Genomic DNA, 11916 nt, shown 5'->3' on the forward strand with positions numbered 1-11916 from the left:
TCTTCCTGCAATTTTATTTATGTATCCATCCCCCAATGGGGATTCAAAGTGGCTTACAACATTTTCCTCTCCTCCATTTTATCCTCACAATAACCCTGAGAGGTAGGTTAGTCTTGAGAGTATGTGACTGACCCAGGGTCACAGGGCAAGCTTCCATGGCAGACTGGAGATTCAAATGTGGGTCTCCCAGATCCTTGCTTAGCACTCCAACCACTGCTGTGGGGGGAGGGGAGCCTGGAAAATCAGGCTTTATGGGTGGAAGTCCTTGGGCCTGTGGAAATGTCAGCCTGGACCCCATCCATTGTGAAAACCAAGCAAATGGATGTCTACACAAGGAAACGACTGCATTTTTATCCCACTTTTCCTCCAAGGAGGTCTGAGTGGGATACATTATTTCCTCCCCGTTTTGATCCTCACAACCCTGTGAGGTAGGTTATGGCATGAGAGTGACCCAGTGAGCTTCATGGCCTTGCGCACTCGAACCCAGCTCTCCCCTGTCTCAGCCCAACACTCTTAACCGCTACACACCAGGGCAGCAATTTCTCTTTCATTCCTCTTCCCAAATGCCTGGAATTCACTTCGGACTGCAAAACACGCTGGGGCAGGCGGCTGTCACGCTGCTGGTCCCCATAACAAGGGCCTTATCTTTGAAAAAAACTTTCTGGAAAGGGCGAAGTATAAGAATCGGTTAAAGGACAAGAAAGGGGGAAAGAAAATGAAATATGGGGAAAGAGGGAGGGAGGGAGGGAGGGAGAGAGAAGGCGAGTGGGAGTGTAAGAGGAGGAAGCGGCATTACGCTGAGGCGCAGCCCAGGCCAGAGTGCTGCTGAAGGGAAGTTGGCGCTCCAGCCGCAGGCAGGGAGAAGAGCCCCGTCGCCGCGAGGCGCGCCCAGGGCCATGGAGAGACGCGCTGCCCAGCGTCGCGCGCCAAGGCCGCTGCTGCTCATGCTCTTTGCGGTCCTCGCCTGCGCCCCACCGCTGGCGCGCGCGCTGCCCTCCAAGGTGTCGCGCGGCGTCGCCGTCCCCTTTGTCTTCGACCCGCACGCCGTCTGCAGCCCGCCTTGCCAGCACGGGGGCCTGTGCATCAGGAACGCCACCTGCTTCTGCGCCAGGGGCTACGAAGGCGAGCTCTGCCAGCACGGTTGGTGACACCGAAAACGAGCCCCGCCGCTCCGTGCTCTCTGGCGCGCCACCACGGCGGCGGCGGCTGCTAGCGCCCTCCTACCTCTTTGCACCGACGCGCCTCCTGGGGCTCTCCAGGGGAATAGCCGTGATGAGGGGGGGGGGGCTCTTCGAGCGGGGAATGCGGGGGGAGAGATTGTGAAACCCATCGGCTAGACGTCCGTTGGAAGCAAATGCAGGCGCTTCGCAGGGTAGCTTCGCTCGCTGTGCACACTACACCGGGAAAGTGGGGCTGGCTTCCGAGTGTGAACACGTGTAGGATCGCCTTGCACATACGGGTTTAGGACTGCAGCCTTGTGCCGGGATCTCCTGCCTTGTTTACTCAAGAGCCCAACTGCTTTCTAGATGGGTAGTCCGTCCTGTTAATCTGGAGCAGGAACATAAAAACAGGATCATCCCAGTGGTACTTGGAGGGCTAACAAAATTTATTCCCGCGGAAGCTTTCGCCAGTCAGAATGCAGTAGCTGCCTAGTGGATGGACACCTCAGGCCTCTGATGAAGTGAATTGAGGGATGTTTATGCTGGAATAACGTTGGTTAGTCTTTAAACTGCCCCGGGACTCCTTGTTTGGTTTGGTTTTACTTGTACTTCCAAGTAAGGCTGGGTGAGATTGCCTTTCTGGCCTGAGGGGGAGATGGGGTAGGGTGGGGTGAGAGGTATAATCCATTTATTTGTCTTTTGTCAACTGTGCATAGTAATATTCTGCTACTCTCAGGCTAGCCAGTGGAGACACTGGGGGAAATGCTTGGGTGGGGGATCATAAAGGATAAAATACTATCAGCCCTGTGGGTTTTAAAAAAAACCTTTAGTCTGTTCCTTTGAAAGGAACTGATGTCCTGGCATTGGACTAGAAACTCTGTCTGACATGTTTGAAGGGTTAGGGATGCTTTTTATTTATTTCATTTATACTCCTCCTCCTTTCACCCCAATATGGGCTGCGGTGGCTCAGGTGGTTAAGAAGCTGAACTGCAGACCAGAACGTTGATAGTTCAGCAGTTCGAGACCTGAGTGCCGCAAGACAGAGTGAGCATGGGCATGGCTTCCTGTCCTGAAAAACACAAAATGCTCTACATCTGACAACAGCACTACAGATAAGATTAGAATTTCAACAGCCAATCCCAAGGGTGTAGACTTTCCAATTTCCCGGGGGGGGGGGCTGGGGCTGGGCCAGAGGCATTGCTTTGCTAGGAGCAAGGGTGGCTCCCGGGGGAGGCTGAGCAGCTTCCTGAAAATTTCGGCGGGGGCTGAAGCCCCGCCGCCCCCACGAAGATTACACCTATGGCCAATCCATATGCAAAAGAACCTCCTCAGGAAAGCTCCTCCATTAGCATGTCACAGCCTGGGAAATTCCTACAAGATAGTGACTCAGCCCTACCCCACCTTCCTGAGTAGATATAAATCACCTGCCTACCATTTTTCTTCTCACATTGACACAGAGAGTACTCCATCTTTCTGTGTTATACCTCTGAGGATGCCAGTCACAGCTGCTGGCAAAACGTCAGGCACTACAGTGCTAAGACCATGGCCATACGGCCCGGAAAATCTACAACAACTAATTATTTTTAAAAATTACATAACTGAGTTTGGAATAGTTAATTGGATATTTAGATCACCCTCGGTTACAGCACAGTGAGTAGTTAGCACGTAGGCACCTTGGAAACAAAAATAAATGGAATTGTTGGGAAGATCTCTGAAGATGTACTGGGGGGGACTCAAAAAGCACAGAAAAAATCCTGAAATAAGCAGGAGTAGACTGTTCAACATTTATTACAGTACATTTGTAATTTGAAGTTTTCATGGCTTTCCCACTTACTTCTTCCCATTTGTCATTTGTGAGCACTGATGCAAATACTCCTGGTTCACTTATGAGTTTTTTGAGGAATGGTTATTCTTTGTGTGATAAGCTATTAACTGTTTGCCATTCATTATTTTTTCTGCGCAGCTTATCTTTGTGTTTTCCCCCCATCTTCCATTTCAGATATTTCATTTGTTCATTCTGAGAGCAGAACTATCACTGCATGTTGTAGAGGGCTGCCAATAAATTTCCGGGTATCACCTGAATCCCAGTAATGAAAGTCCAGAGGAAACCTGCGAATGTCCTGTTGAAAATTGTTTGCAGATAGCAAATACATAGAAACCAGTCCAGGATTGGCTCATGAATGATTTATGAGCCAAGAGCCAACTAAACTTGTCAGATAATTTGTTTGCATGAAATAATCAGAGCAGCTGTACTCCAAAGTGTGCAATTTCCAGCTAGTTATGTGTGCCAGGCTTGTGCATTGTTTAGCTGTCAGTTGCGAAGAATCCCTTAGAATCCATGAAGAAGAATGTCTTCTCAGCAAGTTTTCATTGTAAGCCATGGGGATGAACACTAAGGAAACGTCGTTTCCTCTAGGACCATTTGTGAAGAAAAGTAAGAATATTAAGTCTGGGAAAAACTTTTGAAAGGAGCAAAATTAGAAAATTTTTGAGGACATATTCAGTCTTAATTGTGGAAAGATTTCCAGTTGTGTTGTGTGGTTCCATATGGCTTCCAACCGTAAATCAAAAGCCAGACTTAATGTGGGTATGTAGCTGCTGAAAATGTTGTTTATAACTGAGCAATCAGGAAGCCATACCTAGGCTGCTTATGGTGATGCACATCAAAGATCTGTACAGAATTTTCCTTCAGATTGGTGATGATATTGGATAGGTCTTCCAAAATACAACATATTGGAGCCTTTCATTATTATGGCTTGTTACAGAATACTGCAATTTGGGGATAATGAAAATACCACTGTTTCTTTTTCACATTTCCTATACCTATTTCCGTATTTTTATGACTGTCATGTTTGACCATTTATAGTCAAGTAAAGGTGTGAAACTGCTGATTGCTTAACCATGGTTAAAGGATCAGGACTGGGCCACAGATTTGCACACTCCCTTCTTCTCTCGTGCAGACTCCCCTCCCTTTTCTAGTGAGCATCAACTATATTGTTGTACTATTTCTGCACAAAGGTTAACCACGGTTACAATGATGTCTTTTAACTAGAGACTGAAACCAGGGCAAATCTCATTCCTGTAGCGGCTGCTCCTTTTATACAACTCTTTTGCTTCTCAGATGGCAACTGAAAGACCAGATATTATCCCTGAGAAATCTCATTTGGCTCAGTTGTCTCCCAAAGTATGGGATTTTAACCATTCCATTCTAAACAGAGTTTTTTATGTCTTTAGAAGGGTATAACTCTGCTTAGGATTGCTCTGGAAAGCTCCTTTCATTTTTTTGAGCATCATAGCTAATTCATACAACCCATTGTGGCAGTAGTTATCAAATGAGAAATGTGTCTACACTTGATAGTACCATATTTATGATAAGAAAAAGCCATTTCACAGACCAAATTAGCAGATTATATTTGTCCTTTTTATTATTTTATTATTTTTAAAGACAAAACAAACATGCAGTGGGGGATATTAATCTTATCAGTTCTTTCTTTTACAAACTCATGCCTAAATTGTAATACATTTATGAATTTCACCTTATATAATTAATAAAGTATCTTGCAAAAAAATAACAGCTCTGAAGCTCATTTGTCCTTAATAAGATTCCAATAATTATATTGTTCACTTGTAGTAGTCTTCTAACCAACTGTAAAACCTTGCCCAGGTATTTTCAAAAGTTGTTTCTGTTTGGCCTTTCAAAGTTAGGGTTAGTTTATCCATTTCGGCTGTTTCCAGGATTTTATTTAAAATTTCTTTTTTCAAGGGTGTTTCAGTTCTTTTCCAATATTTGGCATATAGTATTCTAGCAGTTGTAGTTATGTACAAAATGAGAAATGAATCATTTTTGTTACATCTCTCAGGTATAATATTTAACAAAAACATTTCAGAAACAAAGGGTACAGAACATTTCAGAATTTCTTGTAGTATTTCATGAATCCATGCCCAGGAGTTTTTTGCTTTATCACACAGCCACCACATATGATAAAAGGAACCAACCTTATTTTGACATTTCCAACAAGCATTTGAACATTTAGGGTCAAACTTAGCCAAGTTTTCAGGCATAATATACCATCTATAAAACATTTTATATACATTTTCTTTATATGAAATTGCTTTTGTAATTTTGATATTTCTTTTCCAAACCTGTGACCAGTGGTCTAGCTCAATAGTGACCCTTACTGAGGGTAAAGCATAACTTTTAGAAATTATCACCATCTGCTGTTTCCATGCACATTCACTGGTAGCTTTTTTTAAAATGAAAGGATTTTTAAGAGGCTACTCCCTACCCACAACTTTCTGATCCTATTTTCTTTATGACTTGTTTGGTTCATAGCAACTTGTTATCCCAAGTGTAAAAATGGAGGGAAGTGTCTCAGACCTGGAAAATGCAGGTGCCAGCCCGGCTACGGAGGAAGATACTGTCATAAAGGTGAGTTAATATTCAGCGGTTTGCAAATCAAGTGAAAAAATAATGGAAGGAAAACCTGAATATGATAGGTCTTTGCTTGCCAGAAGAAGAGGAGTAGTTGTTGGTTTTTATACCCCTAAGGAGTCTCAAAGCTACTTATAATTGCATAACCTTCCCCTCCCCACCAACAGGTACCTTGTGAGGTAGGTGGAGCTGAGAGAATTCTGAGAGAGTTGTGACTGGCCCAAGGTCACCCAGCAGGCTTCATGTGGAGGAGAAGTGGGGAATCAAACCTGGTTTTGCAGATTAGAGTCCACTACACTTAACCACTATACTGCCCTGGCTTTCAGTGTAGCACTTGTCTCACTTGAACTTGTCATCTTGGTAGCTTCCCTGTGCTTAGAGCACAATGTAGTTTGGATTGTGTTGACTAACTGGTAGTGTGTGAGTGGAGCCTGGCAGGGGTTTGTGTAAGGAAGGATAGGGTTATCCTGTGCACTAGCTTAGATGTGGACTCTCTGGGTCTATTTCAACTCTGATTGTACAAGCTATTCCCAGTGTTATGAAACACATCAACAGAGAAAGGGGGAATTGTAAGGCTGGTATTTAACTGCATGAATGGGTGGTGTTTGCTTGTAATATTTATCCTGTTTCCAATGGTGCTTATTTCTTAGGTATTTTTTTTTTCCTTTGCACCAGCCTTATAATAATAAGGATGTTTTACTAACTTGTCATTGTTGTTTAATCAGAAGTATATTATCTATATTTTGTTAAATTAACCCTATTTTTATGTAGGTGATGGGTTTTGTACCGATAATGATTTTAATTCAACAAAGATTTATTACAGTTAGGATGTTATTTAATTACTCTAAACGTTTTTGTCATCTTTTAAGCTAACGGCATCATGTTTTGTACTAAAGACCGGTGATTCCTTTCCTTGATCTTTATACTAAGCTAACATGACTGTGATTATAATCTTTTTTCTTTCTTTTTCTGCCTTTCTGTGTTGATTTTATACCTCAAACATTAAATTATGCATTAAAAACCCTCCTGGCTAGAGTGCTGCTCCCGGCATACTTCATCTGTGTTGTTGCTTTCCAGTAAGCTGTGAAGGAGGATGTCAAAATGGTGGGGAATGCATCTCTGCCAATGGGATGGTGAAGTGCATTTGTGCTTCGGGATGGACAGATTCAAGATGCCAAGAAGGTCAGTGCCATGCAGTTATCTCTCTTATCACATTTGTATCCCACTCTTCTTCCAAAGAGTTCAGTGTGGAATACATGGAGGTTTTTTCCTGTTTTATTGGGACAACAATCCTGTGATTGGCTCAGAATTATTTGACAAGTGTGATGGTTGAGCTGGATTTTGAATTTAAGATTCCTGTTCTAATTCAATATTCTCTCCACCATCTTTACACAGTATTGCTATCTTAAAGAGAGTTATACCCCTCTAAACCCATTGACTTTAATGGACTTGGAAGGATATAACTCTGCCTGGGATTGCACTGTGCTCCTTTTAAGCCTGAAAACAAGGGAAACAGTTTGCGTGTTTTCATCTGAAACAGTTTGCGTGTTTTGGGTGTAAGCATTTCTTCAGGCCAGATCTCCATAAATTATTCTTGTACAGAGTGATTAGCTTGTGTTGCGTCTTCAGCTCTCTTCCCTAAGCGGTTGTCTCTACAGAGGCAACTTGGCTACTCCTGACTGATTAATAAGGGGATCTTCAAGAACGGAAGCATGTCTGAGTGTGTGCAGCCATTCGGCTATAGTTCAACATCTTTGGTACATGGCAGTGGGCAGGGGTCATTTCGTAGAAAAAGAGCTAGGGGAACTCATTAGCATAACTCACTAGCATATGCCACACCACCTGACATCAGGGGCCCGGCGGTGGACCTGCAAGGCCAGCGGGAGTGCGAGGAAGCCCCGCCAAGGCCCTCCCTGGCCCCAGGCAGGCAGGGGTGGGGAGAGGCGGGGAGGAAGCAATTTATCCTCCCTCTTCTCCTGCCTCCTCCTGGCTGAATGAGGGCTGGAAGCGGGGCGGCCGGAAGCAGGGGGCGGGGCTTTGTCATGTGCCCCGCCCCCTGCACCTCACCCGGGGGAACTGCGTTCCCCCCCGAAATGTCCTCTGGCAGTGGGTATCATACCTATGTAAAAAGCCAATCGAAGTCAGTGATAGGGCAATGAACCCAGAAGACAAAGAACAGAAGGGCAATGAACTCAGCAGAAAAAGAACGGAAGTATTTGTTTTCTATCATGAATTTCATGGTGTTGATGGGTTAATACATTGTTAATTCATACATTATGTTTTCTAAGGCGAAAGGGCCAGGGAGCCCATAGTCTTTAAGCTATAGAACCATCTCTGTCAATGGCACTTAAGAGTAACTGCATTTGAAACTGAATTTGACACCTAACACTGCAGCTCTCAATCTGCTTGTTTTATGCTCTGCATAGATTTAGCTTCAATGAGGCCCGTGGGAAAAATTAAATTTTCATTTAAAGTTTTCTCATACTCTGCAACACCATTATAGTATATATAAAAATTCAGACAGATGACTTTGTTTTATCATTCTTCCCCCCCTCCCCCTGCAGCAATTTGCCCTCAAGGATGTCGTAATGGAGGCGCTTGTGTGGCTCCGGGAATCTGCAGCTGTGCAGCCGGCTGGGTTGGTGGGGCGTGTCATTTAGGTGAGATGCATTTCTTTTGAAAGAACATGAGAGCATTTTGATTGACATAACTAGAGCTAACCTGCCCAAGATGCAAAGGAAAGTCTTTGTATATGACATAAAACAGTTTATTCCCCAGGACTCACACTGACTATTAAGAATATTAAATACAATATGATCATGACTAAGGGTGGGAAGAATATCCCCCTCCCATATCCTAGCATGAATATCCATGATAAGTTGAATTTTGCTTTCGCAGGAACTGACAGGGATGTCCAAGAGCAGATAAGAGCTGGCCCCAATTTTGGACCTCCTGATGGCACCTGGTATTTTTGGCCACTGTGTGACAGAGTGTTGGACTGGATGGGCCATTGGCCTGATCCAACATTGGCTTCTCTTAGGTTCTTATGTTAACTCTTGTTCATGGGGGGTAGGTGAGACAGTCTTTATTGTTGTGTTTAGCTGGAGAGTATCCCACAGAATCCTTGGTCCAACTGTTGCCGTGCCTAAGGCAAAACAGGTCACTTATACCGGTATGTGTGTGAATAGTTGCCCAAGAGGCTGCCCTGCACATTTCCATTGTAAGATCTGGAAGTTCATTGCCTCCTTGAAAGCACCACTAGTCTCAAGGTTTTGTAAGACTGCCTCATAGAGACTAGGCAGTGCCAAATAGGAATATGCAGATAAGCCTCGTGGAGGACAATGTAGGACAGGAAGTACCTTCTGCCTATTGTTTTGGCTATAGAACAGGATGTTTTCACATGTAGAAATGGTTTAATCCAGATATGTCAAATATACGGCCCGTGGGCCAGGACTGGCCCGTCCAGGGCTCTTACTTGGGGAAACCAGTCCAAATATGGACTAGAAGGGCCTACATCAGGGTATTTTAGCCCCTGTTGAGGTCCGTCCCCCAAACGTGGATCCTCCCCAGGGTCTTCCCCCAGATCTCCAGGGATCACTCAAACTAGAATGGGCAACCATAAGGGGCGAGGAGGGCTGGTTTGGCCCTGAGCTCTGTGCAGCCAGCCCCTTTGGTACCTGCCTGCTGCCCTTGGCTGAGGTGCTGGGCCAGGATGCACTGCCTGTTGCTGCTTCCTCCTCTGGCCAGAGTGCATTGGGCTCCTGCATCTGCCACATGGGCTGCTGGAAAGATGGCTGGCTGTTCTCATGTGGCAGGCAGTATCTCTTTGGCCCCCCTCTCTGAGCCCAGCCGAGTGGCTTTCCACTTGCAGGTGGCCTGGGGAAGGCACCTGTGGGCACTGACACCTGTGGAAAGCCACTGGCTGGCTTGCCAAATGTGCCTGCTCATGTGCACAGCAGCCCAGACAATAGAGAAAACCCTGGCACTTATGGAAGGGGTGCCATGCATGCAGAACACTGAGGGTCAGTGGCAGAGGAGGACCACCAAGTTGCATGAGTCAGAGCTTTCTAACCCACTGACCCAAATGTGCATGGCTTCTCTTCTCTCTCCCTCCCTCGGTAGTGCAGGGAGGATTAAATAAGAGGCAAAGCTGAAACACATATGTGTTCCTTGGGCTCTCTGCACGCAAGCACTGCCTTACGTAGCAGTCTGAATGGAAGCGGGGGGAGGGGATGCAAAGGTCAGGGACTGGAGGAGGCATTCAGAAGAGCATGCTGGGCTTGCACACAGCAGAGGCAGGCGCTGGATGTGCATCTGTGCACCTCCATATGGGGAGTAATATTTTGTGTGGTTGGATAATGCCGTGGAGTTGGCAGGAAATAAAAGTCTGCAAAAGGCAATTAAAGTGGAGCCAGCATCCTTGGAGAGTGGCAGCGCTTGAAGATTGCTTGTGGTGCTGGCGAGCATCACAGTTTCCCTTGTGGTTCAAGCTTGTTGCTGAATGTGGGACTTTGACAGATGGAGGTATGGGATTGCTTGGCTGCCTCACCCCCCTCCCCTCCCCAAAGCCTGTTGACTGCAGCAGTTTCTTTAAGGCAGGGCTTTTTGGGTTCCCCTGGTTGATGCTCTTTGGCTACCTGTGGCAATGGAATACAGCCCTTCATGCTCCAGCTCAGCAAAAGCTTTTGAAATGTATTAGTCTTTAAATAGCCATGATAATCTCTGGTTGTTGCACCTTGATTGTCAGGCAATAGCTCTCTGTGCTATGCAAAACTTCTTGATTAGTTAGGTTGGTTAGTTAGGTTTTGAGGAGGGGTGTGGTAAAATATCTCCGGTACCTGGCATTATATTTTATGACACATGTCCCGGCCGGACAAAGTGACATTTTGTATCAGATCCAGCCCTCATAACAAATTGACACCTCTGGTTTAATCACTTGAAGTCCAGGATAGCTCTGGTGCTGCCATTCTGCTTGGGAATAGTAAAGAAATGTGAGAATAGAGAATTCTGGAAATGGGTATTAGACTACTGCTTGACATCCAGGAGCTACTAAATATCGCCAGGCTCTTCCAACGTTTCTCCAAATTTCCTGTGAATTTGACATCCCTCAGCTTGTGTTACAAACTTTGGAATTCTAGTGCATACCCTTCTGAAACTGTGTGGGCTGTCCACGGCTCACAAGTAGAGGAGGTGCCCATCCTCCTGTCTTTCTGACTGCCGGCTGAATGCAGGAGGGCCATCCAACCACTGATCAAGGATCTCATCCTGGGTGATACAGTCTTTGGCCCAGAGTCCTTACTGCTTTTGCAGTTATGTCTTCTGTAATCCAGTATGTGGGCAGGAGGAACAGAGTAACTCTCCTTAGCTCCCAAATGGCTCATACTGTACCTTTTACTGCACCAACCACATTGAGGGTGTAGCAGGAAACTTCTGAGGTGCATTAGACTGTTTCTCAGGCAGAACATCATGAATTTTTTTAGTTCAACATGGCACCTGCTTTTGTAAGAAATACTTCAAGATGCTCACAATAATGACATTTTTTTCTCCAAGTATGGGACTTACAAAATTCAGACACTAACGACACATGTAACATATCATGGTTTCACAGTATTTTTTAATACTGAATTTGGGAAATCATTGTTATCATTTAACTTTGTATGATATTGGTTTAATAACATGAAAGCTGTACTATGCAACTGGTTTGTTTTATTCCAGCACTGTGTAGACTGCCTTGTCACCATGGAGGTAAATGTATTGCTCCAGATGTGTGCAGATGTCGTTCACCATACTCTGGTCTACAGTGTACCAAGAGAATAAAGGAATGAAACAGCCTTCTTGGAAGATGAATGCCATTATTTTAATGAATGAACATTGGTTAAAGGAGAATTTTTGCTTGATTGTAATTGATTCTTGATTTTAAAAAATCTGATTATATATCAAAGGGAAGCTTTCCTATATAAAAATACTAAAGACAATATCAAGCTAGCTGGATGTGTTTCAAAATATACGTGTGAAAGAGAATCTGGTTGTATGGTTTTCTATTGTCTCATGTTAGCACATTTATAATTGACTATCTTATTTTAATAAAGCATTTCCCCCCAAATACCCATTGTTTCTGTCTCACCATTTCTATTAATGGAATTTGCTGTCCTGCTCAGAGGTTAAGACACTGAGCTGCAGACCAGAAGGTCTGTAGTTCAGCAGTTCAAGACCTGAGCACCGCGTGACAGAGTGAGCTCCTGTCTCTAGTTCCAACTCCTGCCAACCTAGCAGTTCAAAAGCAAGAAATTGCAAGTAGATAAATAGGTACCGCTTCAGTGGGAA

General features: G+C 44.7%; 1 protein-coding gene across 1 annotated transcript; it reads left to right on the top strand.

Annotated features, from left to right (window-relative positions):
• The first annotated feature begins 800 nt into the window (after window positions 1-800).
• On the top strand, window positions 801-11687 carry LOC107116286 (von Willebrand factor D and EGF domain-containing protein-like). Its single transcript, XM_015418184.1, has 5 exons — window positions 801-1140; window positions 5494-5589; window positions 6670-6774; window positions 8157-8252; window positions 11308-11687. Exons 1-5 carry the CDS (start codon window positions 897-899, stop codon window positions 11415-11417), a joined length of 651 nt encoding a protein of 216 aa, XP_015273670.1. The 5' UTR covers window positions 801-896; the 3' UTR covers window positions 11418-11687.
• The last annotated feature ends 229 nt before the right edge of the window (window positions 11688-11916 follow it).

This window comes from Gekko japonicus, unplaced genomic scaffold, assembly GCF_001447785.1.
Source record: "Gekko japonicus isolate JY-2015 unplaced genomic scaffold, Gekko_japonicus_V1.1 scaffold2307, whole genome shotgun sequence".
NCBI classification, from domain to species: Eukaryota; Metazoa; Chordata; class Lepidosauria; order Squamata; family Gekkonidae; genus Gekko; species Gekko japonicus.

Bases quoted from the DNA above. Each gene is read 5' to 3' on its own strand.
- LOC107116286 (XM_015418184.1), top strand. From the start codon at position 897: ATGGAGAGACGCGCTGCCCAGCGTCGCGCGCCAAGGCCGCTGCTGCTC. The intron at 5,590-6,669 runs GTGAGTTAATAT...GTTGCTTTCCAG, and splicing joins AGGAAGATACTGTCATAAAG to TAAGCTGTGAAGGAGGATGT. The intron at 8,253-11,307 runs GTGAGATGCATT...GTTTTATTCCAG, and splicing joins TGGTGGGGCGTGTCATTTAG to CACTGTGTAGACTGCCTTGT.